Source organism: Emericellopsis cladophorae (genome assembly GCF_022114955.1).
Source record: "Emericellopsis cladophorae strain MUM 19.33 chromosome Unknown NODE_5_length_938552_cov_118_678949, whole genome shotgun sequence".
NCBI classification, from domain to species: Eukaryota; Fungi; Ascomycota; class Sordariomycetes; order Hypocreales; family Bionectriaceae; genus Emericellopsis; species Emericellopsis cladophorae.
The window spans coordinates 61,996-88,833 of NW_026250930.1; the positions used below are offsets into that span (position 1 = coordinate 61,996).

The 26,838-nt window shown below is 53.6% G+C and overlaps 10 protein-coding genes across 10 annotated transcripts; 3 read left to right on the forward strand and 7 right to left on the reverse strand.

Annotated features, from left to right (window-relative positions):
- Positions 1-12: 12 nt before the first annotated feature.
- On the reverse strand, positions 13-2,746 carry J7T54_004552 (Exo-beta-D-glucosaminidase-like protein; the record flags this gene model as incomplete). The annotated part of the gene is made up of 5 exons (XM_051503217.1): positions 13-1,154; positions 1,305-1,427; positions 1,476-2,121; positions 2,174-2,377; positions 2,444-2,746. The coding sequence occupies 5 exons, from the start codon at positions 2,744-2,746 to the stop codon at positions 13-15; spliced, it is 2,418 nt and encodes an 805-aa protein (XP_051364862.1).
- Positions 2,747-6,606: 3,860 nt separating this feature from the next.
- J7T54_004553 (uncharacterized protein) lies at positions 6,607-7,287 on the reverse strand (the record flags this gene model as incomplete). The annotated part of the gene is made up of 1 exon (XM_051503218.1): positions 6,607-7,287. One exon carries the CDS (start codon positions 7,285-7,287, stop codon positions 6,607-6,609), a length of 681 nt encoding a protein of 226 aa, XP_051364863.1.
- A 647-nt stretch (positions 7,288-7,934) lies between these two features.
- On the reverse strand, positions 7,935-9,437 carry J7T54_004554 (uncharacterized protein; the record flags this gene model as incomplete). Its single annotated transcript, XM_051503220.1, has 1 exon — positions 7,935-9,437. One exon carries the CDS (start codon positions 9,435-9,437, stop codon positions 7,935-7,937), a length of 1,503 nt encoding a protein of 500 aa, XP_051364864.1.
- Positions 9,438-10,172: 735 nt separating this feature from the next.
- On the reverse strand, positions 10,173-10,649 carry J7T54_004555 (uncharacterized protein; the record flags this gene model as incomplete). The annotated part of the gene is made up of 1 exon (XM_051503221.1): positions 10,173-10,649. The coding sequence occupies one exon, from the start codon at positions 10,647-10,649 to the stop codon at positions 10,173-10,175; it is 477 nt and encodes a 158-aa protein (XP_051364865.1).
- Positions 10,650-13,316: 2,667 nt separating this feature from the next.
- On the forward strand, positions 13,317-14,906 carry J7T54_004556 (uncharacterized protein; the record flags this gene model as incomplete). Its single annotated transcript, XM_051503222.1, has 1 exon — positions 13,317-14,906. One exon carries the CDS (start codon positions 13,317-13,319, stop codon positions 14,904-14,906), a length of 1,590 nt encoding a protein of 529 aa, XP_051364866.1.
- A 3,655-nt stretch (positions 14,907-18,561) lies between these two features.
- On the forward strand, positions 18,562-19,560 carry J7T54_004557 (uncharacterized protein; the record flags this gene model as incomplete). Its single annotated transcript, XM_051503223.1, has 1 exon — positions 18,562-19,560. The coding sequence occupies one exon, from the start codon at positions 18,562-18,564 to the stop codon at positions 19,558-19,560; it is 999 nt and encodes a 332-aa protein (XP_051364867.1).
- Positions 19,561-20,248: 688 nt separating this feature from the next.
- On the forward strand, positions 20,249-21,668 carry J7T54_004558 (uncharacterized protein; the record flags this gene model as incomplete). The annotated part of the gene is made up of 3 exons (XM_051503224.1): positions 20,249-20,617; positions 20,669-20,859; positions 20,915-21,668. The coding sequence occupies 3 exons, from the start codon at positions 20,249-20,251 to the stop codon at positions 21,666-21,668; spliced, it is 1,314 nt and encodes a 437-aa protein (XP_051364868.1).
- Positions 21,669-21,687: 19 nt separating this feature from the next.
- On the reverse strand, positions 21,688-22,857 carry J7T54_004559 (uncharacterized protein; the record flags this gene model as incomplete). The annotated part of the gene is made up of 5 exons (XM_051503225.1): positions 21,688-21,863; positions 21,916-22,284; positions 22,331-22,417; positions 22,465-22,751; positions 22,802-22,857. The coding sequence occupies 5 exons, from the start codon at positions 22,855-22,857 to the stop codon at positions 21,688-21,690; spliced, it is 975 nt and encodes a 324-aa protein (XP_051364869.1).
- A 208-nt stretch (positions 22,858-23,065) lies between these two features.
- Positions 23,066-24,194, reverse strand: J7T54_004560 (Alcohol dehydrogenase-like protein; the record flags this gene model as incomplete). Its single annotated transcript, XM_051503226.1, has 2 exons — positions 23,066-23,789; positions 23,854-24,194. 2 exons carry the CDS (start codon positions 24,192-24,194, stop codon positions 23,066-23,068), a joined length of 1,065 nt encoding a protein of 354 aa, XP_051364870.1.
- Positions 24,195-24,721: 527 nt separating this feature from the next.
- J7T54_004561 (uncharacterized protein) lies at positions 24,722-26,466 on the reverse strand (the record flags this gene model as incomplete). The annotated part of the gene is made up of 2 exons (XM_051503227.1): positions 24,722-24,819; positions 24,873-26,466. 2 exons carry the CDS (start codon positions 26,464-26,466, stop codon positions 24,722-24,724), a joined length of 1,692 nt encoding a protein of 563 aa, XP_051364871.1.
- Positions 26,467-26,838: the final 372 nt, after the last annotated feature.

The window sequence follows — 26,838 nt, forward strand, 5'->3', positions numbered from 1 at the left end:
CACTGGACATGCTCAGAGCGTCAGCTCCTTCACCTTCACATTTCCTCCGTCCACTTTCACACGCTTGCCCCCATCACCCTCGACCTCGAGTACCATAGACTCCCGAGGCCATAGTGTGACATAGTTATCGGACCAAAACACTGGATTCACGTCTTCGCCTTGTTCATCCAGCAAATTGAGCCGGACGAAGAAGGCTGGTACACCGGAGGTATTCTCCAAAGTCACGCTCCACGTTCCATCCTTCTGATCCGTTGAGACTTCCAGAGTAACCTCGTCCATTGCAAAGAGAGACTGGTAGTCTGCGTATTTGGTGACAGGCGTGTGATACCAAGTCGATTCCGCCCAGTCCAGCTCGTCGAGCGAGGGCGCGATCCAGTATACATTCCGGCTGAGGACCGCCCCGTCATTATCGTCGTCCCGCAACATCAGTCTGACAAAGACGACATCATCCCGATCCTCTAGCGCTGGTATTTGGTCAATCTGTGCCCCTGTATTCGGATCCGTCGTGACGGCAAAAGTCTCGCTCGAGATGTTCTTGCCCTTCAAATCCACAACATCGACAACGACACTTCTCTTCCCTTTCTTCCCCAGCGATCGGTTGACGAGCCACACACTCCGACTCTGGTAATCAAAAACAGCATGCTCAACACGGGCACCAGTTTTGGTGCCAAAGTAGGTGCCCGCAGGATGCAGATAATAGTCAAACTGATTCCAATGAAGACTTGGCCACGCGTTGACCAACATCCAATAAATCATTCCGGTGGCTGGGTGATCGTCCGCGCCCCAACGCGCCGCGAAAGCTTCGTACTCAGCCCGGCTCGCTTCGTAGTCTGTCACCTGGCACTTGAGGATGTAATCTTCCAGGCTCGTGGGTTTGCCGTAGCGCGCGTAGAGACCGTCGTTGTAGATTTTGCGGTCATAGAACTGGGACACGTTGGTCGACATGTGGTACAGCCCTTTATCTGGTTTAGTCCAGAGATCCTTCATGTCTTCCTCAGTCAGGAACTTCTTCAAGCTGCTGATCTCGGGCGTGCCTACACCAGCACCCAGCTCGGATCCAAATCCAAAGGCGGCACCGTAGCGATCTTCAACTGGCGTCACATCGTACCAGTAGTTGGGCGGCACCCAGTCATAGGGACCACTCATCTTCATGCCTGAGGGACCGAGAAGGTCAGGGTACCCTCTTTTGCTCGCAGCTGCAGCAATGGGGAGCTGCCAGTCACCACCTCGTAATCCTTCCACGTAGATTTCCGTTGCTCGATCGTCTGGCCAATAATCACTGCCAACTAGGTATACGAGCATACTAGGGTGATTTTGCATCATCGATGTCTCATGTCGGATCGTTGCATTGGCGTCATCGTAGTCTTGCTCATCCCAGTAGTCGGGTGAGTCGACCGCAAGGTCGGGGTTGTACTCCCAGGATTCCCCTACGATTGTCAGTTCTCGGGTGTTCTGGTTCAGTTTTGGTCACTCACACTTATTGCAGCACTCCCAGCCAGCCATAACCATGAGTCCGAGTCGGTCGGTAATCTCATACAGCTCAGGATGCTCGTTTTTGCCTTCAAGACGAATCGTGTTCAGGCCCATGTCCAACATGTACTTGGCAATGTTCTCGAACCGTCCGGCATCGAATCGTAGGAACATGTCCGCGCTATATCCGCTGCCCATGACTTGGAAAGGCTCGCCATTGACACGAAACATAATATCGCCGTTTTCGTTGAGCTCCGAAGTGACGGTACGAAGTCCAAAGGAGCGCTCCACGCGATCGGAGACCTCGCAATTGGAAGACACCGACACTCGAGCGCTGTACAGCGGCTGGGGGCCCCATTGCTGCGGCCACCATAGCTTCGGATTGTCGAATTCTGTCTCAAATTCGAGGTCCCTGGACTGACCGGGTTTCAGGGTGATGGTCTGGTTCAGAGTGGTTGCGGGCCCACCATCAGGCTCATTGATAACAGCCTTTGCTCTAACCTTGATCTCTCTGGTCTCCAAGTTTCTGGCGGTTGTGCGGAGAATCACCTTTCCTGGTGAAATGTCCACCAGTGCGCTCAGCGTTCCAAGAGCGACTGGTCCAGTCTGTCTCACGAACACATCTCGCCACACGCCGGTCCCATTATCCGGCTACAGAGTCAGTCAAATAAGAAATAGAGGATCACGCAATCAGTTGACATACAGGTATGGGGTTCCAGTCGATGAAACCGAGGGCCAAATCCGTATAGTAATTGGTGGGATACGCTTGGATGAGTAGGCCATTCTCCTCGCTAACCCACCCAGTCACGTCGTACTCTTGCCCTGAATATGCGCCGCTCTGATCTTTCTTATCAACGACAAGCTCGCCATTCAAGTAGATGTCGGCTCGAGAAGTGATGCCGTGCGTCTGCAAGAAATAGTGATGCCCCTTCCCCGGCTCAAGTGAGAACTCATGACGATAGATCCAAGGCACTGTGAATTGTCCCCAATTAAAGTCGCGCAGATTGTCAGAGAACCAGAGGGTTTCGTCCGAGTAGACACCTTCTGCGAGGAGACAGCCCATGAGGGTGCATCGCGGAGTCGGGATGTGGTGCCACGCGGCAGTGTCTGCCCCCGGTTTTGAGAGCTGTGCAAGGTCTAGAGGGACGTCTGAAGACGACTGAATGTCCCAAGTTGGGATTCTAGCGCTCTCCCCAGGTTTGGAAACTAGAGGTTCTCCAGTTGCGAAGGCATTGAGAAGGACAAAGCCGAGAGGTCCAAGCAACTGGCGCGCCATGATCGAGGTGCAGCTGTCGCAAGTGGGAGTGTTCTGGTGGTGCCTGCAAAGGTGCGGCCGCTGCTTGTCTTGAAGGACTTTATGTGCAGTTCACAGCGTGGTATTGGGTCCCTGGACGCAGAGCAACGTTACCCAAGCCGAAGCGGGCCCTGTGATCCTACATCCTACATCCTACATGCATCACGTAGATCCCCGCAGCGCATGGACGGTGGGACGACAGAACTACTTCGCTTGAGGCTCTCTGAATTGACATGAGTTCCGTCAAAAACTTCAGGACCTAGGCAAATGCGGCTCATCCAGGTGTGGCTGACTCTACTTCAACAACATCCACAGCCGACGATAATGTTGAGGAATCAGTCATGGCACAGCGAAGCAAAACATATCACGACTTTGTCTATGCGGTCCACATTGGTTGCAATTAATTTTGTCTACTATCTAATCCTTTCCGCCTGTGCATGTTTTGTCTTCACTTCCGAAGCTACTAGACCCAGCAACCACGTTGAGGTACATGCACGTCTGCTGGGGCCCCAGTCACCCAGGGTCCGAGGGCATCGCTAATGGCCCTCCCGGTGGCCCGCTAAACGCCACACTGTCAATCCATCAAACAGACAAAAGAAAAGAGGGCCGAGGAAATAAACAAAAGTCACAGGGCGCAGGTAGTGACGGCCTGGCCTGGGGGTTTGTGTGTAGTAGGGGCTTAGGAGGGGAACTCAACGGCACCGAGCGTTGAACTCCAGCTCCTCCCATACGACCTTGAACTCAGGAGCGGCCAATGCATCTGAGGGGGGCTTGCGCTCCGCCGCACGCCCTAGATGTTCCTTGTCTGGCGTAGCTCCTTCCTCGTCCAAACCGCTGTCATGGTCTGTCGTCTTAGGGGTGGCTGTGGGGCTGATCGTTAGGCACCTTTCTGTTAGCCATGAGACCGGAGCCTCCGCGGCAGCGAGAACCCAGCTACGGCTACCACCCACCGGCCGTGCTGCCTCCTCTCGTGGAGCAAGTCCACGCTATGCACAGTACGCCACCACACACGACATGAGGCCTTGCACAGCCGGCGAGACGACCCCGACGATCTCGCGGCACAGCTCAAGTTTCGACTCGGTCATGGCAACTTTGGACAGTTACCTGATGTGGGGAGCTGTTGTTGAGGAGGAAAGTGGAAGGAGAGAAGAATACAGATCTCTCGTGTTTATATACATGCTCACAGGCGTGCAACATGTCGTGCATCATATTTTGCATTTGGTTGTTTAAGTCCATTTCTCTATCATTTTGACCAAGTCGGGTGGCTATAAACAAAACTTTAGACTTGAATGACTGCATAGCAACTTGTACATGGCGAACTGTTGAAGGGACTCGTCGGTTTGTTTACTTTGCCAACCACGAAAGTTCTCGGGTGTTAACTTTATCCACCATGGAGCTGCACTTCAAGCTGTTGCACGTATATAGATAGGTCTCTGCTAGGTCGAAGTCACTCAGAAAACGGGTCTTAGAAAATGTATCCCTCATGTAGGGTGCCTGGATGCCACGCACCCATGCCTTGTGATGAAGTTCTTCCGCCTCATCGCCAGTCTATCACAGCACCAATTCCTGAGAATATGGACTTGTATACCTCATCTCAATAGAGATTTCAATGCAATTGATGATGACATACTGCCGAGCATATACATATATTCAGCCGAGCCTGTCCTATCCTCGTCTCCATTCCTCTCCACCCCACCAATCCAAAGTAATTTTTCCAGTTACATGTACATAGAGTTCGGGATGATACTGTCATACCACGAGAAAATGGCCACCACTGAAGGTGCTTCAGCGGCTGGTATGGCTGCTTGCATAATTTATGTGCTTCCCTGTTGGCTTCATGTTGTGCATGCATACTCCCGGGGGCCTTTTTTGCTAGTTCGTTCCTCTCTCCATTTTCTTTCGTTTCCGGTCCCTCAACTGCTGACAGTGGCCACCACGAAGGTCATGAGTCAAGACTCCCGGAACACCTGGCGAGCTTAGTCAATACCTGGTGGGATATTCTGTCAACAGTGACTATCTACTTTTCCTTTTCGGGGACATAGCACCGTCACATTGCTTATCATGTTTATCCAACAGTCTTCTGGAATCATGGAGTTGGAACGCTGGCATTGCTTAATGGAGACATTTGGATGGCTTCTGGTCTGAACTGATCAGTGCAAGAAGCCTGGGTGAATTTTCAACAGAGCTGGGGCCGTCTTCAAATTGGAATATATGCCAAAACTGCCTGTATCGTCAGTGGTTTGAAACTATCCCACGAAACGGTTTGCTCCTCCTCCCTCACCTCCCTCTACCCCTCCTCCCTCTGCCTTGCCTCCTTCCGCGTCATCTCCCTCTGGCTCATTTCCCTCCGCCTTATCTCTTCCACTATCCCCTCCTATCTCCTGCTCGTACTTGGCGACTGCTTCAGCGCCTGGAGTCTTTGGCCAAGGCCACCAACCTTCCATGGGCATTTTGACGTACACTGCGTTAAAACATAGCCAAGAATCAGTTCGATACTCGTAGACCTTGGCGCGGTTCCAGTTCCAGGCGTCCACTTTTTTCGTAGTTGCTTATATGACACAACCTGGATCAAAGTTGACAATGGTGGACCGCCTACAGCTGCCCACTGCGAGCTGAGCCTTCCACTCTGGGTGTGTGATCCAATAGAAACGATAATAGCATTGTCTCGAGAATACAAGAAACGGTGTGGGCGTCCTTAACCGAACATAAGGCGAACCACCATGGATATCGACACATGACCAGTGTAGTCCCTCTCGCATCAGCTTGGGAATATTGTCAGCCCATACAATGAGCGCTGCGTGCCACCGAGGGCGTCTAAAGGTTTTTTCTAGCGACAGAAATTCGAACTAGATATTGGGCTTATGTTTGTCCTTTCCACGTACCGTGAACCAATCATGGGGACGTTGTCTGTCCCAATACTGTTCGATAGCCTTTGCCTTAGCATCGGAGGGCCCCAAAAAGGAATACGCCGGGGGCAGCATTGAAGTCGTCGGAGAGTTTGTCATGATCTAAAGTATGCTATATGCGCTGGTCTGTGGTCTGTGGTCTGTGGTGTGCGGTGCGTGGTGTCTGCTGCCTGGCATACAGTGCCTGATTCGAAAGCAGAAAATACTGGCCTGCATACTGGTAGAGGTCAAGAGCCGCTTTATAAGGTAAAACTTGGCTTATTCGAAAGCGCTAGTGAACACGTAAAGAAAGGGGACGAGATAGTCAGATGACTTGAGAATGTTGGGTAGAGAATACTAATTAGTGCACGCTTCGCATCAACAGTCGATGGTCTCGAGCCTAAATTGCTGATCATGCTCACGCTAGTAGCGTCAATTCTCTTCTGTCTCCCGGTTCAGAGGTACCGTGATTGACCAATCTTGCCAGGCCTCCCGACGTCGAAGAAGTTTGTTGCGTCTGCGGAACGTGTGAACACTAGGACGAGTACACTTACTCCATGCCATGTGCGCTGCGGCCATTGCGTGGGCTGTACTTGGTGGTATTGAGCCTAGCACATATGAAGACACGTGGCAGAGCCCCAAGGGAGAAGCTTTCACCATTGATAAAGATCCTTCGCATGGCGTGCTGCACAAGCTTCACTTTATTCCACAAAAGTTGAGCCAACAGCGTTGGCGTTGATAAGAATGACGAGGCCTCATCCGAGAAAGAGCTTGGCAGAATTCCGGGAAAGATTTCATCGGCTTGTTTATCCCCTGGCTGTACAGCTGGCCAGGTCGAGAGCATGGCATAGGCATCCTTCACGTGTGATGCACCCCCTGGGCTCAACACCATCACATAATGGTGAGAAGGGCAAGCGCTGCTAATTCTGGATTCATTAGTAAATGTGACATTTTGCTTCATGTCTCAGACTTTACCTTCTCCTCTGCTTCATATTGCTTCCACCGATACACAGTCTCCACGCCATTGCGTCGCTGCGCCGTATCGCACAGCTGTACATTCCCACATTCGCACGTGGCACCCTCTTTCAGCCACCTATACGTGAGACTCCAGCGATCCTCTCTCCATCGGACCGTGCCATCGGGCAAGGTGTCTGTCTTGCGCGCCTTAATTCCGTGCGTCCAGTGCAGGCGCGCATCGCCTCTCATCTCCATCATGCTCCTGGGCTTGAGGTCGACGTCTGTCTTCGCGTCGCCTTTGGCGCCTTCGCGAAATTGCATGAAGACCGGAGCGCCGAGCGACAGTGCGTAGAGCTGGTCGAAAGCGCTGTGCGTATCCACGTGAGGCGGGATGCCTGTTCCCGGGGCGTAGTGCTGGAGGCATACCTGATCCGGTGGTCTTCCCTCTGTCGTCGGTAACAGTGGCTGCAGCCAGTCTGGGAACGGGATGTAGGGTGTTTCCTCATCGATGCCGAAAGACTTGTAGCTGAAGGTATAGCCGTAGTGGAGAGACAGGCGACCACTGCGATCCGGCCATTCCAGCTCGTTTCGGAAGATGCGAATGAGCTCAGCCTCATGCTCTTTTGTGACAAAGTCTTCTTGCATCCGGATGCCCGACGGGCGGATCTGGAGCTCCTCCATGTGTGCGTTCCATCCTACTTGGAGGGGTGAGAGGAACAACGGAGCGGAAATTCCAGAGGTCGTTGAAGATGCGGACCATGGGCTTCTTTCTGCGTAGGGTAACCAGATACCTCGCGCAAAGCTTTGAATGCAGCCCTCGACCAAAACAGCATGGGACTCACGCCCGTGAGGAGCAGAATTCTTAGATTGGTTTCTATTCCAGACATTATGTAGCGGGTTTTGCGTAGGCATTAAACACAGCTGTGATACCTATGGACATCATATTCGCTTTTCATGTGGCAACTTCGTGTCACGAACCCGGACAACCCCTATCTGCGTTGCGCGCGGCAGTGCTACTGAGCAAACTCAAAGGGCACTAATTGTATGTACAATTAATGCCCGGGACCCGAAACTAGAGCGAGTCAGGTTTATGCCGCCGACGGCTGAAACTCCATGCAACGACGATCGCAGGCTGGTAGCTCCTTTTGCCGCATTACGGCCCATGGGCAGAGCTTTCTCGCTATGTCTGGCGACACGGATTCATCCGACCGGTAATCTGCCTCTTGTGATTGCAGTCTCAAATTCACGGACAGTGCGCGGCTCAATCTTATTATAGCGTCGTCGGTTCCGAAAGGCGTGACTTGGATTCACCATTGTCAAACAACCATTCAATCAACGCCCACCGTCGGCTCGACATCGTATTCGACATCCGAACGAATGATATACTTGGCACCTTTCCTCACGCCAGTGCCCTCGTGCAGAAGAGCGCCCTTGGTCTCGCCGTGAGGGAAAATGGCGACAGCGCCCATGACCGGCCGCACGGGGTACGCATTGAGCGTCCCCTCCTTGGCAGACGGCAAGAAAAACGTGGTCTCGCCGCCTTCAAACTCGTCATTGAGATACAGGAGAAAGGTGAACAGAGAACTCTGCTTCTTGCCAGGGGGTGATGCATCGTACACATACTTGTCATTGGGCAAGATGCCAGATGGTGGCCAAGCACCGTCAATGTGGCACCGGTACTCTGCACCTGGGACGTACCGATATACTCGGAATCTGCGGTTGATGCCCCTGGCTTGGCGACCGTTGATTGAGGAAGGCACGTACGGGGCGATGCGAGCCCACAGCTTATCATGGAATGCCGTATCGATGACCCAGTAGAAGTTATGCGCGAGGATGCTGACCTGGCCGTCGTCACGGATGGGTGCGTCGGGCACAAAATTGGCAGCCTCTCCTGCAGCAATGATGGACTTGCATTCATGCGGTGAGAGGAGGTTCCTCGCGAGACTCAGTCCGGGAACAACGGGATGCGGCTCGTGGATGATTGGCGTCTCTGGAGTCTGCGAAAGCAACACAGCGTCTGGCGCGGTGGTGTAGAGAATGGCGTCGTGATGGTTGGGTGGTTTGCGCTCAAGAGCTGGCGTTGTTTCAATTATGCGCAATAGAGAAGAGATTTTGTCCTTCTGCAGGGTATCGAAAATTGTCCCATTCTGTACGGCGGCGTGCACCTGCTCGCTGGGCGTGGACGGTCGAAGGTCCCATATGTCCTGGAGGACTACCTGCGATGTCGGGTGGGTGACAGCTGCCGGATTCGAGTCGATCGGCCCAACTGTACGAAGAACAGCATCGAGAACATTGAGCAGATCACGCTCGTTGTCGCTTCGGACGGCGGGCGCGGCGTCCTCGGCGGACCTGACAGTAGATAATCGGCTGATCACGTCCAGATCCCTGACCCATCGACAAAGAGCACCGAGCTTCGGTTCCTCTGACCTGATCCTCATTTCTGCCAGTAGAATCCTAGCATCCAGGTACTTTTCGTCGGCCAATGCCGCGGTGATCCGCGAAGTAAGGTTGCCTCCGTCAGTCGATGCATTGTTGCCGGTTGTCGATGCTTTGCGAAAGTCGTACACAGCCACGCGCAAGTCCTTACAAGACTTTCCCTTGATCAGACTCGGGTATTGGGATAGGGTTTCTAGTGTCTCGACGGTGATTTCGAGCTCTTCGTCCGAGATGACAGTGTGCAGGTTCGAGGGCGCCAGGATGGTGGTAGCGGTGGGTGAACGTCCACCATTGGAGACTTCGACGGTCGTAGTCTTTGTGACTTTAGACGGAGGCCCGCTCGAAGCTGCAGCCTGAGCCTGTCGCTTGCGCTTCTGAGCCTTGGATTTGGACATGGTGGTTGTAGTGACTCGGAAGTGTTCGTGGAGGGGCATGGACTCACGGTGGCGACCGATGCTCATAGGAACATTTCTACCAAGCAATTCAGGACCCCACTCGATGCTGACATAATCTTGCGGGACTCTTAAATCCGAGCTACCTCCTTCAGCTACCCTGTACAGGAATAGTCGCATGACGTCCTTAAAAGACACCGGCGAAATGTGCGAGCTGTTTTCTCTTTCTTTTTTCTACCAACTCTCTCATGATTAAAATTAAATTCTCATTCATGACTCCTAGGCGCGTGTTCGAAACGTCGTGTTGACGTTTGAATAATGGCAAGCATATGACGTCCCCGCCAGTTGGCAGCGGAGCACAGCAAAGCCAAATCTCAATTTGAGGTTAATTTTGAATTTCATGAAACCAATCCTCCTGACCAAAGTCCTTCTCCAGTCTATAAGCCATGTAATCATTTATGAGAGCTTCAGTCTTAATCTTTTCGCCCAATGAGCCCGACGTGGCTGTCTTCATTTTTTCAAGATCAATGTCAGCTGCGCCGCACTCAAACTCATGCAAGGCCAACCAGGTGGCCGCTGCAGGCGGTGGTTCATCCGTGGGGGGAGCGAGACCCTTCAGTACGCGAGACTCTGCGTTCGACCTTGCAAACAAAAGCTGGAACCGAGTCGTGCGCAGGAACCCTCTGGACCCTGCCAGGGACGGGAGGTGCTTGTGGGCATCAGTAGTCGCCCTCATAGTCACACGGAGCCGCAGCGACCTACCTCATCGCGGAACCATGTGTCGAATTCTTGATCACTGATGCCTCCCCCGAGCTCAACTTGATTCAAGACCAAGCTCCTTGTGTGGCCCTTCCCTTTGCTTCTGGGGTCGTAGACTTGGACCAGTCGATCGTTCCTCACATCAAGATCGGCCAAGTCATAGATGACTCCAGATCCAGGCAGCGAGGCACTCTTGAACTGAATCCCACGGAACTCGTCGCTCTTCACAAACGCAATGTCGTCCATGGCATACATGGCGAGATACGGTTTGTCCGCAGAGGGGTTCACATCCACGAAGCGTCTGGCCGAGGTCACTCCACTAGTCCGCATGATTTCGGCAATATGCTCATTGTCGTACCATCTGAGGAACGTTTCCTCGTCCAGCATATCGTTCCGTGAGATTCGAGACATGACGCACAGCATGCCCTTGCCGGACAGATCCACAGTGGCTGCCATGATGTGAGTATAGACGGCGTGGTGTCGCTCTATACGGTGTTCCCCGAAATCAATATGCGTGTCTCGGCTTTTAAAGTTCTTTGAGCATTCGAGTTGAATGTAAGTTCACAAAAGGGCTGCTGAACGAGTTGCCAGTCAATCACCTACGGTCTACCCCACGTCGGGTGTGGAATTCCTCCCCATGCGGAAATCAATAACCTTCTTGATCTGGCTGTTGTCGCCAATCCCTATAACCTCGTGAATGATATGATTTTATTTCTCTTCAAAAGCTGGAGAAAAGCCTGCTCGCTGCGGGAGCAAATTCAATAGCATTCATCTTGTGTGATGCCTGCGGCCTGCCTCATCATCACCAAATTCAACTAGGACTTCACAAGCTCTTGACATGTATAATCGAATAATTTTAGACGCCCGTTCAAATAGAGGCTCTCATTTCCCATGTGTAGCCTGCGCGTTTGCGACGAAGCCGACTTCGTCACTTGTTCTCTCGGCACGGCCACGGTCACTCGTCTTGATCACAAAGTCTGTTTTCATGAGTATTCCTCCAGCTCCCCCAGGTAGCCTGCGATTTGGTCGAACCCTCAGCAAGTCCATCCCCGTCCCACCGGAATCATCGACGCCGAGTCTTTGCGGGTTACTCAGACCGGCACCATATGTGCTAAATCTCGACCCGAACACCTTCTGCATTAGGCTGGATAGAGGTTTCTTGAGTGTGGGAAGACAAGCGCTAATAATTCCAAAGTTCATCTCCAGCAAGGTCCACATGCCTCTCTGTATGAAGTTGAAAGTAACGTCTTCCTTGTTCTTCAAGGAATTTTGTACGGATGTCGTTCGGAGGATCGAGGTGATGGTGACGCTGTTATCTCTTGTTAGTACAGAACTCGTCAATTTCAAGGAGGGGAAATGTGTCTATACGTACAAGACACCCATGGTAAAGATACCAATCACAAGCAACTTGTCCCGAGGCTTGAGCTGGAGTCTCACGATGGACGGAATCGGGAGTAGGAGAACCATTACGTCCGTCAAGATGTTCATAGCCGCGTAAGCCACCCAGAACTTGTTTGAGTTAATGCAAGTCGCCTCCAGCGATTTGTTCCAGGCCCCAGCAATGGGAACACATTGCCATATTGTAGCACCCACGCCCCCGATGCTCCACGCCACAACAATGCCCATTACTGTGTATGCCGCAACCTGGAATCCTCTCGAGATGAATATGCGCATACAGAAGAGAACCATGGCTAATTTATTCAGGCATACACTGATCTTGTACGGAGTTTGCGCGAGGAAAAAGTATCGGAGTGCCACTCGAAGCTGGTCCGTCTCGAGGTCTGACTTGTGCATACCATATCCATTCTCGATGGCTAATTGCATACAGATAGACACCATCATAGACATGACCTTTAGATGTCAGTGGCTCGATGTTGGGTTCTCGGAGTGACGAATAGGACTTACCAGTGACAGAAGTACGCAAGCATCGTCCCAGCCTATCTGAGAGGCTTTGTAGCGAAGGCTCAGGCGTGTGATAACAAGCAGCCAAGAGGATATGATCATGATCAGAGACAGCAAGTACAATTTCCAGCCATTGTTTGGCAAGTCGGCTGGAAAGCCCATCCCATAGGGGCCCATTCTGGCGCAAGTCAGCGTTATGGTCGGGTCGAAGGCACTGGCAAATCGTCAATCCTTTGGGATGATACAAAATCCAGGATAACTTATTTTATCTAGGCGTTCAGGTATCTTCGGACCTCAGTGTCATTCCGACGAGGCAAACGCGGGCTTACGTACTGCTCGACATGGTTCCATGCCGAAATTGTGCTTTTTGGACTTAGGTTCTTTCAAAAGCCTAGCCTACGTGTGAGTACTATGAAGTTAAGCATCAAGCTCGCCTTCTGTAGCTTCTGCCGAAATTGAATCGCGGCCCAAATCACCCACCCCATCGTGGTCTTTTCTAATTTCGAGCATAGGGGTGGATTGTTTTCTGTCTCACGGACGCGGACTCATCATGCAGGCTGAACCAACAGGTTCATGCAAGAGCGAGATGATATGCTGCCGGAAGCAGGTAATTGGATCGCATCATGCAAAGACCCCACGCTCGACAAATCACTTTGAACTTCACCTAATTAAAGAGTATCAATGGTCAGCCAACAGAAAACATCATCACTGACCTCCCAGAAAAACCATGTTACTTGTCTCCGACGAATGTAGGTTGCTCCTCCCCGCGATGTTGAACATCAACCTATTTACTATGTCATCACAAGCGCAGCCGCAGGGCAATGATGCGCAAAAATACTATGATAAAAATTTTTGACTGGAGAAGGCACTTATAAGCTCCACGGCTATGGATAATTCCCTCGTCCGTGAGCTACGCGCTGAGGAGGGGAGGAACATGCAGGCGGCCCACAGGCGCAGTTCCCCGGCATCCCCTGGTCTGGCTTATTGTCATGTCCGTCGAACTGGGTGATCTGGGCTTGAAAATCCTTGTAGTATTACGTGAAACGAAGAAGGAGTCACGGAAGGGCTGGAAGGGGGCGTGCTTCCACGAGAAAAGGCACACGTTCGAAACTCACTCCTTTCCCATACCACCGTTCACCTTGTTCGCGTGGCCTAGAACACCCAGCCAGCGCGGAGGCCCTCAAACAATCAGGCGCTTATAGTAGAAGATTACTAGGGACAATGGTACAGCAACCTTCATGTTTGCTACTGGCAGCCTTCGCACTCAGCGTGGTGCGCGGCAACCCTTGCCATGCCTGCCCATCAGATGTATCTGATTACTTGGTTGCGCAGACCAAGAATGGTGCCATCACCGGCCACATTGCCACAAACACCAGTTGTGTGGTCGAGTACCTAGGCATTCCCTACGCCAAACCACCCACAGGCAACCTACGTTTTGCTGCGCCCGAAGCGCCCACAAGTGAAGTACCCTTCGAGGCCGCCAGCTACGGCTTTGACTGCCCACTCTCCCCATCGCCGCCGACAGAATATCCCGGTTTTACACCACAAGCACAGCGGATAGTTGAATACTTCGCCTCAGCTGCTGGGACGCCGCAAAGTGAGGACTGCCTGACGCTGAACATCTGGCAGCGACCTTCTATCGACCAGTCTGGGGGGTTAAAGCCGGTCCTGGTGTTTTTCCACGGTGGACGCTTTGCCATTGGCAACACCAACAGTCCTTTCTACACGGGCAAATACTTTGCGCAAGCCGAAGACATTGTGGTAGTCACCGTCACCTACCGCCTCAACATCTTTGGGTTTCCAGGAGCGCCAGGGGAGACTCAGAACCTTGGCCTGCTGGACCAGCGCGCGGCGGTAGAATGGCTTCGCGACAATGCGGAGGCGTTTGGCGGCGACCCATCCAAGATCACCATTTCAGGACAGTCTTCTGGGGGTGTGGCTGTTGATTACTGGACGTATGCGTACCAGGACGATCCCATTGTGCACGGAATCATTGCCACATCGGGAAACGCATTCAGCTTTCCTGTGAATAGCCCCGGTCTCCCGGAGAGAAACTGGAATACTGTCGTGGATGCTGTGGGATGTGGTAATACGACAGAGGCCATGGATTGTATGCGACAGGTTGACTGGGAAGATATCAAAGCAGCAGCCGCCAGCGTTCGACCTACCGGAAGTTCCAGTGTTCTGAGGTCAATCCCCCCATTCTACCCGATACCCGACGAGAAGACAGTCTTCTCGGACTATATGTCTCGGACAGAGGCAGGCGACTTCTCCCCTTTACCAGTTCTCATGGGCCACAACCACAATGAAGATGGGTACTACAGGATTCCAGCCTACCGCAACGGTGTTGTACCCACCGACGAGCAGGTACGCTCGTTCCTCCTTGAGTCTTTCACCTGCCCTGTCTCTTTCCAAGCAGAGGCTCGCCGCGCCAACCACGTTCCAGCATTTGGCTATCGTTACTTTGCGGACTGGGATAACACCCGTCTATACCCCACCAGCGGCGCATACCACGGAGTCGATCTGCACATGGTATTTGGTGCATCGGAAGACACGAGCGGCTTGCCGCCATCGAAGGAACAGAAGCGCCTCACGAGGGTCATGCAGCGTATGTGGGCTGCGTTCAGTGATGACCCAACGTCTGGTCTGACGGATGCGCTGGGCTGGCCTGTGTGGGATTCGGAGAGTGACACATTGGCCCTGCTGGGCAAAGACAACTCTGCAGAGGTGGAATTTGTGAAGCCAGAAACGTATGATGCACCGTGCTCGACGGTCGTCAGGGGGGCCCTGGCAACAGGTTCAAGCGCTTGACGGATGGGTGGTGTGCACAAGTGACGAGGGTCGGGTATATATGATCCTAACATGTGGAATATCAAACTATTACCCTCTTCGATGCATGGCTGTGTCGCTTTTAATGTCGCCGTAGTGCTCTGTTCGAAGATATGTGCGCGAAACATAGCCAGGGAGATAGCTTTAGTTGATGAAGCCAGATCTGCGGCCTGGAATCATGTTCTGCGTTTTCCAGCTTCCGGGCATGGAATATGAGAGCCATGATAACTGAAAGGCCGATGATGACATACTCTATCGCGGACAAGTAGTTGTAAAGTTGCATCCTCTGGCGCTATATGTACTTAAGTTGTGTTGGACAGCCATCCAAGTACTAGGCTATAGCAGATCAAACCTGAAGATACTTTGACCAGATGACAAATGCAGTCCTTGCAAGGCTTTAGGATCAATGTTTATCTCGTCACTTATCTTATCACAGTCAATGATTTGTCCGATCTCCGTTTGCCGGACCTTTTCAGCCTCAGTTCGGTCAAGCCAGGTCAGGTTATATGTGATACTGGCCAGTTCACCACTACCACCACCAAGTGGCCCTCTGGGTCCTACCGAATATTCCACTTGTAAGGTGAATAGTGGCAATGAATGAACCAAGGGACTGGAGTTTCCCTGGATCGTCCCCATCACTGGCTGGTTTTGAGCGAGCATGTGCTTCCAAGGCCTTGATTTTTCTCCAGGTCCGTCGAGGCTCGGTTGTTTGACATCCGGCAGAGACTGAGTTTCCTCCGCAAATTCTCTTGTCGTTCGTGGGGAGGTGCAGAGACCTGTGTCGCCACTTTGAGTGGCTGGAATAGGTCGAGAAACAACGGAGAGAAGGCTATTGGCGCGACTTGGAGTCGAGGTTGAGTTTATTATAGTGAGGGCGGTGCTCTCGTTTGGGTACTGGTATAAAATTCTGTTCTGTCGCTGGAGCATCAGACTAATACTGTCTTGCACTTGGGATTCCAAGCGTCGGATGAATTCACGGGTATTGACCGAACTCAGTGTCGACAGTGGTAGCTTCCATCCTGGATATAGTCTTCCATGGCACTTTGGGGTGTGGAACTTCCCGTGAGCCGCGAGGAACAAATTGCACAGATAGCATGCATCTTTGCTCGAGCATATTACCCTCGGGCAAGGACGCACATTGGCTACCTCCAAGTGGTAAACCAACTGAACCTCGGCGTGAATTTTTGATTCGTCGAGTATTTGTTTCCTTTGTGCGAGGAACTTCGCATTTGCCTTCTCTTCTGTCGTTCCGAGAAGCCTGCATATTTGACGAACGGTTGACTTGGCGTTTTTGCTGGCCACCTTCTCATTTCCTCCCCGTATTCTTGTCAACGTCGAGGCCAAGTTACGCGAAGTTATCGATGCATCAATTTTTTGGTAAGCTTCATTAGGTAAAGTGACCAGAGTGAATGAGTAATTCCTAGCTATCGGGAATCTCTTGGCAGTCCGATGCAATAATACAGCGGCATCTTTGTATCTCGCTACCTTTTTGAGAATGTTCATCAAGTTCTGTTTTGAGGATGGATCCAGGTCTCGGTTCGGAATAGTGCTTATTAGCGTGGCCAAGCCCTGAAGCCGAGATAGTGCATGAGTGCGCTCGACCACGTCCTGAAGTCTTCGGCCTATCTGATGTTGTTCCCAGGCGTCAATGGCGGCGATCAGGCTTTTTGCTCTGCTCCCAAAGTCTGCGGATTTTCTTAGTAGTTTCTTAGCATTCTGTAGCAGTGGTTTGAGAGGTTGACGTTGGTTTCTATGCTTTTTGAGTCTGAGACGCTCTAGAATCCGTGTTGAGCAGACGGATACAATTTCGGAAACTATCCCTTGATCACCGTCTTCTACCGTCTTTCAGATCTCATTTGTCAATCGACATTGACTTTGGAAAAAACCAACCTTTGACCGACTGTGAAACGGCACGTAGTATTTTGTCCAGTCCTGCTTTGATGGAATCGAGCTTTCTGAGGCTGTCTCCGGGCGTTTGCGAATTCGCAGCAATCATAACTTCTAGTTGCATCTTCTTTTGATTCTCCCTCAGGCAGAGTGCCGGGATTCGATTCGGATCAGTTTCCAAGCTCGACAAAAACGCCAGAGTGCTGGCTAGATCACGCTCCCTCTTGAGAGGAAGCACGTAGTCTTCAGGAGCTTGTTTCAAGGACCCATCAAGCCCATTTGCCGACGGCTGCTCAGGGACTGTGTGTAAAGCATGGAGAAAAGAGATGCCGTCCGCACACGCTGTCGCTGTTTCGTGATAATTCATAGCCAGTGCCACAGGGAATTTTGAGACCGTGGGAGACAGGGGGCATTGACAAGCTAGCGGACTTTACAAATGCCATCTCCATCAAAATGCTCATTGCCAGAGAGGGGTCGAGCGACTTTATGGATTTCACTGTGCTTAGGTACATGTGCCAACTGCCCGCATACACGGACCTCGACGCCTTATCTTGGACCATCCAACCGCGCCCTCGCTTGCAGGCCCCAACGCATCGTGCGCCTGTAAATGCACATTGATGCACCCACCCGACACTCTCTGTCTCCCGCTTGGTCAACCTGAATGGGCTGAGGAGGGTTTGTGCCATGCTTCATGCAAGCCACGGAGAAGCATGACAGTCCCTTTGACTGATGATGTGTGCCCTTTGCGGGGAATTCCTTCCCAGCCTCTCCTTTCGGTCCTTCGGAGATGGAAATTCCAATCGCCTCTTCTCATGACTCGACGCCAGACGGCTGGAGAAGCCAAGTGGTTTGAGTATCTCTGCATATAGATTGTTTGATGGGAAATGGCTGGTCGACTGAGACCAGACTGAAGCAAGAAAGGGAGTATTGTCGTTGGTGGTGGTTGTCTGACTTCGCGCAGGCCCTCGACGGACAGTGGTTGGCAGTAGAAGCATGTTCTGGAAGATCTGTGTGTCACTGCTTGCTAGATTAGGATTTCATTAGCAGACAACTCTACATCGTGCAATTTACATAAAGCCCCACGGATTGATGCTGCATTCTCGCCACGTGCACGGGCATCAATGTAATTGTTTCGACCGAGTTTCGACCGAAGCTAGGCTCACGCCGCGGACGAGCATCGTAGACTGTCCCTAGACAATGGATTGGCTCCATACAAAGGGTTCTCTGGCCGACCCCTGGTTGGAAATTGGAGAGGATTCGCCGGCTCATTGGCATTCTCGCCTTTACCTAGGGCCCTGACGAGAGCGTCCACGACTCCACAACCCTCGCATGCGCGATCCTTTCCATCAGACTCACAGGTGCCTCAAATCTCCTCCTGTGTAGACATGATATCCGTAATTTTGACCCATTTAGCTTGGGCTTCCAAAAACCCACAGGGATCATTTCGGCCGAAAATTTTAGATTCTTGCTCCTAAGTCTCCTTGGGCCAGGGCCTGCTCAACTCCACAAAGCCGGTCTTATGTTGCTTGACTGAGTAGCTGAAATGACGAGAAGTCACATTTGATTCACCAGCCCATGAAAATCGTCATACATGTTCGGCTGATATCGGATCTGTGTATCATTATTCAGCGGACCACATAAACGCATGATATAAGATGGCAGCCTGTGGCCGTCAAGGCAGTCTAAGAACCAAGCAACAAACTCAATAGCACCGATTGTTTACCAAAAGCACTCTGCCTACATTGCCACCATGACGCGAAGCGCGCTGAACTTTGCATTTCCCAGCAATGCCTCGTCTCCAACACCGTTCACGATCCAGGTGGATCAAGGCTTTGTGGACGAAAGCAACCTGAAAGCCAGTCTATACCGGCCCTCCATTGACCTCCTCGACGACAGCAACAACAACTGGCTCGAAGGCCCCCCGAGCGCCAACATGACAGCACTGGCTGACTACTGGGCCAACGAGTACGACTGGACCACCCAGCAAGCCTACGCCAATGGCAACCACTCCCACTTTGCCATCACTGTACCCGAGACTCCTGCATGGCCCCACGAGGTACCATTGCACTTTATCCACGAGCGCGCCGATTATGAAGAAGCTCTGCCCTTGTTGCTGCTGCATGGGTGGCCCTCCACCTCTATGGAATGGCATAAGGTTATCGGCCCGCTCGTGTTCCCGGACAATGCCTCCTTCGCAGGCCACCACGTAGTCGCCCCAGATCTCCCTGGATTTGGGTTCAGTCCCGCCGTGGCACACGCTGAATTTGATGCCAAGGCGATCGCCGGTGTCATGGACGAACTGATGGGGCGGCTCGGCTACGACCGCTACGGCATTGTGTCCACGGACTTGGGCTGGTGGGTCACAATGAAGATGCTCGAGGTGGTTCCGTCTGGACGCATCGTCGGTCATTTCTGTGACTTCTTCCTCGTCCAGGCGACCGCGGAGGATACTGAGAGATACATGAAGAACCAGACCACGCCTGAGGAGACACGATACATGGCCAGCAGCATGGAGTGGTACGCCCAACACACAGGGTACCAATATGTGCAACAGCTACAGCCGCTCGCCGTTGGTCAGGCCTTCTCAGACTCACCCGTGGGATTCTCGGGCTGGATTTGGCACCTCCTTGAGAGCGTCAGCGACGGCTACCCATACAATTTCGACGAGATTATCACGACGGCCGTCTCCCTGTTCGTTCAAGGAACGTACGGAAATCTGCGGTACTACAAGTACGCCTTTGATGTATGATCGGACCCATTCTTCGTGGCAAGCTCTTGCAGTGACTGATTATCTATAGCCAGCCGCATTTGTGTTGGAACGCACCAACGTGCCGACGGGCGTCTCGCAATGGGGCATGGGGTCGCCCGGTAGCAAATTCCCAGGGATCGCAGATCTCAGCTTTGTTGTGAGTAGCATGGTGTCAAGGTCATCTGACAACGAGCTGACACGGTATGATGTAGCCTCGAAGTTGGTTGGAAAGGATGGCGAACATTCGCGAGATATATCGCCATCCAGGTGGAGGCCACTTTCCAGCTCTAAGTGAGCCGTCGTCGTGGGTTGCAGACGTCTTACATTTCTTCCAGGCCTGTGTATAGGCCTAGGCTCATAGGTCTTTGATATATATATAATGCGGTGGTATAGCATCAAGCCCTGCGCAGCCACGTCTTGCTTCTCCACACGGCAGTTTGATGAACCTGGAGCTCCCCGGAATCTCATGGTTCCCCGCCTTGGCAGATTCCGTATGTAGGTTCCGCCACAGGAATGCATTCAATTGGAGAGGCTATCGTGGAGTGCAGGGTTGCTGGTGCGAGTCCCCACCGGGTCGTCATTACACCGAAGCCTCTTAGTTTATTTAGGGCCACGAGCAGGCCGACAATCACAGAGCGCTTTGTACAAACGTGGAATTTGCCCGAATTCGTGTGGACCCGCCGTCGACATGAATTTCTCTACCTTGATCACCCTCCTACTGCCCCTTGGTGGCGTGCAAGCTGTTGAGCTGCTCTCCACTGCCCACTGGGACATTGGCACGGACATACAGGGTCCGCAACGATTGAACGGCGTCAGCTATCAGGAGGACGTGCTGATCACGTATGGCAACCATCAATATGTCACTTTCTACGACACGGCTCCGGCCGGGTACTCCCACCACTACGTCAACGTCGGGCGACGACAGGTGTCGCCCTCGTTGGGAGAATGGGAGTTTCTCACCCTGACGGACTATGTGCAGACGACCATGGATGGCCACAACATGATCTCAATGGGCATTTCTGGCGACGGCCGAATCCATCTCAGCTTTGACCATCATGTTTGTCTCTCCCTGATGCCTGCCGACTAGGAATTGGACTGACATGCGTAGGACGTCCCACTCAACTACAGGGTGTCGACAGCCGGCATCGCGGAGCAGATCCCGCAAGAATGGACGGCGGACCTCTTCGGCCCTGTGATCCACGAGCTCCCTGGTTCAAAAGGGCCTTGGGATCCACTGACGTATCCTCGCTTCCAAAATCTTGATGGAGGTGACATTCTTCTTGAGCTCAGAATCGGAGGGTGAGGACTACATCGTCCCTGCACTTGGCAGAGCGCTGCTGACATATATTCACAGCTCTGGCGATGGCGACAGCTACATTCACCGCTACTCCGTCGAGTCGGGCGACTGGACCCCCTACGGCATATATATCCAGGGCAACAACAACAATGCCTACATAAACGGTCTGGGCACCCACGACGGCAAGCTATACACCTCCTGGACAGTGCGGGAGACGCCCGACGCAAACACGAACCACGACCTCTTCTTCGCCTACTCCGAGGACGCCGGCCAGACTTGGCTCAACAGCCAGGGAGAACAGCTCACCAAGCCGATCCTGGCCGACTCGCCCGAGGTCATGGTTTGGGAGATTCCCCAGAACAGCGCCATGGTCAACCAAGAGGGTCAGCTTGTCGATGCGCAGGGCCGCTTCCACATGCTCATGAGGGGCAACACCTCGGGACAACAGTTCTACGAGCACTATCTTCGCGACACGGAGGGCCAGTGGACGGTCAATTTGATCAGTCCCGGTGACATCTCGGGTCCTGATCTATACGCACCACGGGGGAAACTCGCGGCCGACAGAGCAGGCAACACGCTGATTGCGCTGCTGCCAGACGAGCCCCAATTGGAGACACGAATCTACACGGCGAGCGCCACGGACGGTTTTCAGTCCTGGGATCTGCTGGCTGTCATTCCCAACGCATCCACAGAGCCATTGTACGATCAGAAGAGATTGCAAAAAGATAACATTTTGAGTGTCTTTGTCCGACAGGGCGGGCCATATCCAGATCGAAAACTCCAGGTCTGGGACTTTCAACTCGCGTTCTGAGCGGGCCAGCACATACAGACTAGAAGATAGCAATGGCATTGGGGGGACTCGCACAACCTCCTGGAAGATTCAGAGGGGCACTCGTGAGGAAGAATGTCCATCTCTGCTGTCTCTCGCATTCTCTGCTCAACGTTTCCAGATCCCACAGTTCCCCCATGGGCATGCCCCAGCCCGCGAGCAAGAAGTCGTGCAGCCCTATTGGCAGTTAGTGAATATGCCCAAGGATGACTTCTGCAGCGGGACCTACGCCATCTGTCTTCCATGGGGACCACTTCGACGCCGTTGTTGTCGCTTGCCACAGCGGCAAAGTGGTTGTCCCACAGCCATTCGAGTGTCTCTTCGCATCCCTTGAGGCCAGCCCATGCATATGCATGTGTGACGTACTTGTTCCTGTCCTGCACGCCATGCTCGTCATACCATTTTGTCCAGCCGACGCGGATGAGCAGAATGTCGCCTGGGCGGAAGGTGATGTTGCACTCTTTGGCGATTTTCTTCAATTCTTTGACGGTGATTGCGTGGTTCGACATGGGACTATACTGAATGTTGTTTCTTTCAGCGTATCGGGCGTAGTCTAGGAGGACACCGCGTCCTACGATGCCACCTCGCTTGGTCCAGTCTGCTCAGTCAGTGTCGGAGAGTAGCAGCAGAGGGCGCGAACTAACGCTCAATGCCCAAATGCTTTCCACGCGTGACTTCGTCGTGTTTGTGGCCATTGTAGTACAGGCCTGTCTGCGCATCGCCCCAGTGGCCTAGAAGCTCAGCATTGTCACATCTCGAGCCTGAGCGCGACACGTACGGAGACCATCCCATTGGCTGCCTGTCTGTGTGTTGAAGCTGATCTCATCGTCCCATGAGTAAAAGTCGAACCCCGGCTTCGTGCGCCAATCGACCAATTCATGCTTCAAGACGGAGCGGCCGAGGGTGGGCTCACTGAGCTTGTCGAGGCCCCAGTTGAGGGCGACACTGCGTCCCACCCTGATCTCCTCTTTTGCCTGCAGGACCACCTGTTCGGTCAGGATGTTCAGCGTCCCTATCTCGTCTTTGACGCCATCTTTGTCGAAGACGCCCCACGCAAAGCCGTGTCTGGTTTCTGTCAGCGAGTTTTTGTTAAGGGTGCAGTCTGGTGGCAGTACCGCGCGCCTGGCACGGCAGGCAGATCTTTCCACGTGGGCAAGTATTGGGCGTCCATGATTGACTAATCTACAGGTGTAGTAAAAATTTGGATTCTTTTCCTTTTATTCTGCTATTTTCGAGATCTACTTCTTCTACGACAGAGCGAGTCATCACTCACACGGGAGCCCTTGCCAGCTGACTCGTGATATGGGGTGGAACGCGGGGATGCGGGGACGTTCACGGCAATAGTTTTCCATTTCATACTACTCCGAGAAGACAGAAAATCAGAAGCGCACCGCCATCCTGCCCCTCGCTGTGTGGTTCTGCATCTTCTCCACCATGGTGGGCAGGTCCTCGAGCGCAAAGTACTCCGTCCTGGACACAATGTTGTGCTTGGCGCTGAACTCAATGGCCGGGCGTGTATTGTGGCACTGCCCGTTGCTGGCGCCCATGACCCTGTACTTTTGCAGCGCAATGTCAAAGACGTTCAGCTCAATGGGCTGCGCGGGGATGCCGACGGCCATGAGGATGCCATTCCCGGGGCGGATGATGGCCGGCATGGCCGCGTAGGCACGCTTGCTGGCGGTGAAGTTGACGGCGGCGTGCACGCCGCGCCCGGTGATCTTCATGATGCGGCTGACGTAGTCAGCATCTTGAGCTGGGTCGAAGACGTGCTCGGCCCCGGACGCTTTGGCTTCCTCTAGGGCAGGGGCGGCGGTGTCAATAGCAATTACCCGGTACTGCATGGCGCGCGCGTACTGGATGGCGAGCAGGCCAAGACCACCGCATCCAATGATGGCGACCCAGCTTTGGGGAGGCAGTTTGAGGTCGTCTATGGCATGGTACGCCGTCACACCTGCGCAGAATAGAGGCGCTGCCGCGACGGGGTCCAGCTCTTTGGGCAAGACGATGGCGTTGTGGTGGTCAATGACGGCGTACTCGGCAAAGTAGCCGTCCCTGCCGAAGCCTTGAACCACAGGCGCGCTCTTTTCGCACCACAGGTTGTGTCTGGGGGGAAATGATCAGTCCGCGTGACTCGCTGCTTGTCTCGACCTGTTGGTCGTTCACTCACACTTCTCTGCAAGGACGACACTCGTAGCAGACTTGGGTAGCCGGGTTGAACCCAACATTGTCGCCTAGGTTGAAGCCCGAGACGTCTGATCCGAGCTCGACAATCTGTCCTGTTGCCTCGTGGCCCATGGTTGTCGGCTTCTCCGGGTACTGCATGCCCTCGGTGGGCTCAAAAATCATAATGTCCGAGTGGCACAGCGAGGCGCAAAGGATCTTGACAAGGATCTCGTTGGGTGCCGGTTTCGGGATGGGAACCTCGTTGAGATGGATCTTGAGGTCCTCGGGATCCATCTGCTGCGCCTTCATTGTGCCCCTGGGCGTTGTGCCATTGGAGAGACCCATTGCGATGGTGGGTGGTGTGCTTGAGGGTGTGAATACTGGACGGTGGAGGGTGGAAGTGAAGTTCTAGCAGCCTTGATATGTTTGAGAATGAGGTCTTTATGACCAAGAGGCCTTTTTAAGTACCAATGTCCACATCGGTTGCGGGTAAAGGGTTCGCTAACACGAGTCATGGGCCGTCAAGGCGGATAAGATTTCCAGAGGGGTTCGCTCTGATGGGAGGGAGGCATCGCTTCCGCACACGATGATGCCCATGTTATTCCCGCTCTGCCGAGGGATCTTATATGTGTCGTCTCCTTTATGTAGGTGCTTGGTTCTTGTAGAAGGTGGGCAAGTATCGTCATGATGGACACATGCATGCTCCTTTTCGTCTACAGTCACATGATTGCATCAAACTATCACACGCTATAGACTGTACGAGCCAAAGGCGCCGAGTATCTCCGCCATAACTTGGCAGAAAATATGTATTCTTCACTAAAGTGAACGCTACACTTAGGCAGTTGATGACAACACACAGCACCGTAACCCGTCTACGCACGCTTCTCCTCCTGGACCTCGGTGACCGTCTTGTCGTCGATACGGTCGTCCTCGAGCTTGTGGCTCGTGTCGGTGTCGACGAATTCGAAGACTGTGAATCTAGATTAGCCCAGTGCACTTTGATAATAAAAGAGGAGAACATACGGTCCACAGGAGCAGTCTTGAATTTGCGGGCGGGGGTCTTCTTCTGGAAGAGGTAGTCCAGGTCGGCAAAGGAGCGGTTCATTGTCTCGGGGAGGAAGAACCAGATCCAGATGGCCCAGATGAAGCACAGGCCAAAGTAGAAGAAACCGGCCTTGGCCCCCCAGCCCCAGGCGTCGCCTACATTGTTGAGCATGCGCGGGTTGAGCTGCTGGACGCAGATCTGGCCGCAGACGTAGACGGCGCGGCCGAGGACAATGGTCTGGGCGCGGACACGGTTGGACGAGGCCTCGCCGACAATGACGTACGTAGTTGGGCCGAGGCTGACCTTGAAGGTGATTTGGACAAAGATGAGGAGGACGGCGAGGCCGATGAGGATGCCGTTAGTCTGGGGGAAGCAGCCTAGGATGCCAGTGATGAGCATAAAGAACCCGATGGCAGCGGAGCCGTAGAAGAAGAAGGTGCGGCGGCCGAGCATGCCCATGAGGACAATGGCGACAATGGTGCAGAAGATGTTGACAGACTGGATGCCCATGTTGAAGTTGAAGGCCTGCATGTCACCCATGCCGGCGGCCTTGAGGAAGATGGCGGCGTAGTTGGTGATGGACTGGCCGTTGAGGATCTGGACGACCCAGGCCATGCAGACGATGCCCGTGCGGCGCAGGTTGGTGCCGCGGAAGCAGTCGGCGTAGCTGGCGTGCTCGGCGTTGATCTTCTCCATGCGGTTGGTGTGCTTCATGAAGGCGAGGGTCTGGGCCATGGTCTGCTCGGTGTAAAAGTCCTTGCGGGCGAGACGGCGCAGGGCATGCTCAGCCTCGGGAATCTTTTCACGACGCACGAGGTACCAGGGCGACTCGGGGGCGAAATAGCCAACGAGGAAGAGGGGGACGACCCAGATCCACTGGAGGGCGTAGGGGACCTTCCAGCTGGCGTCGCCAGAGAGATCGAGGGAACCGCGCAGGGTGCCGGCGGCGAGGAAAGATCCGGCGCCCCAGCACATGGAGACCCAGGCGGTGAGGTAGCCGCGCATGGCGGCCGGGCAGATCTCGGCGGCGTAAGCGGTGGTGAGAGTCTGGAAGATGCCCCAGGGGATGCCGCAGAGGATGTTGCCGGCGAGCAGCATCTCGACGTTGACGGCGAAGAAGAGGCAGAAGATGGTGCAGGTCATGAGGACCATGGCGCCCATGTAGACGCGGCGGGAGCCGAAGCGCGACTGCAGATAGCCATTGATGAGGAGGCCGATGATGGAGCCGCAGTTGTTGCCCGTGCCAATGGCCGACTGCCAGGTGGCCGAGATGTGCATCTTGCCATTCTTGTCGGGCCAGCCAAACTTGTTGATGTAAGCATCCTGCGCGAAGAAGTTGTTGATCAAGCCAACGTCCATGCCCTCCATGACCAGCGCCAGACTGAGCAGCGCGCTGAAGATGACGCCAGGCATGTAGCGGGAGAAGAGCTCCTTGCGGGGGAGGCGCGACTCCTCGTCCGACGCGGCGTGCGCGGCCTCGATGAGTTCGTTTTCGGTGCCCCAGGCGCTCTGGTCGGCGTGCGACGTCGCAGGGGCGAGACCATGCTCGGTCTTTGTTTCGGTGACGGCCATTTCGGTTGTGCCTGTCTGTCGCTGGCCTTGTGAAGTTAAGGTGACTGGACTGGACTGGACTGGACTGGGCTGGGGAGAAAAGGACTGTGCTGGGAGGGGGGCGATCCAGGCTACTTATCCATCGTCTTTGTCTCTCCGTCCTCCCCAGCTGGGGTCATCAAGTCTCCCCCCAAGGCCCCCAATCGTGTGGGACTCTCAATCAATCTGCAGCGCAACCTCGACGAGGTCACACCTCCGCACGCGGCTGAACAAGGCTCGGCACTCTACTCCCACCAATGGCACGGGCTGTTCGACTGGCTTTGCCCCGAGGCGACGAGCCCTCACGACTCCACCATCTACCCCGTGGGCGACCGTCTCCAGTCTTTCCCCAGC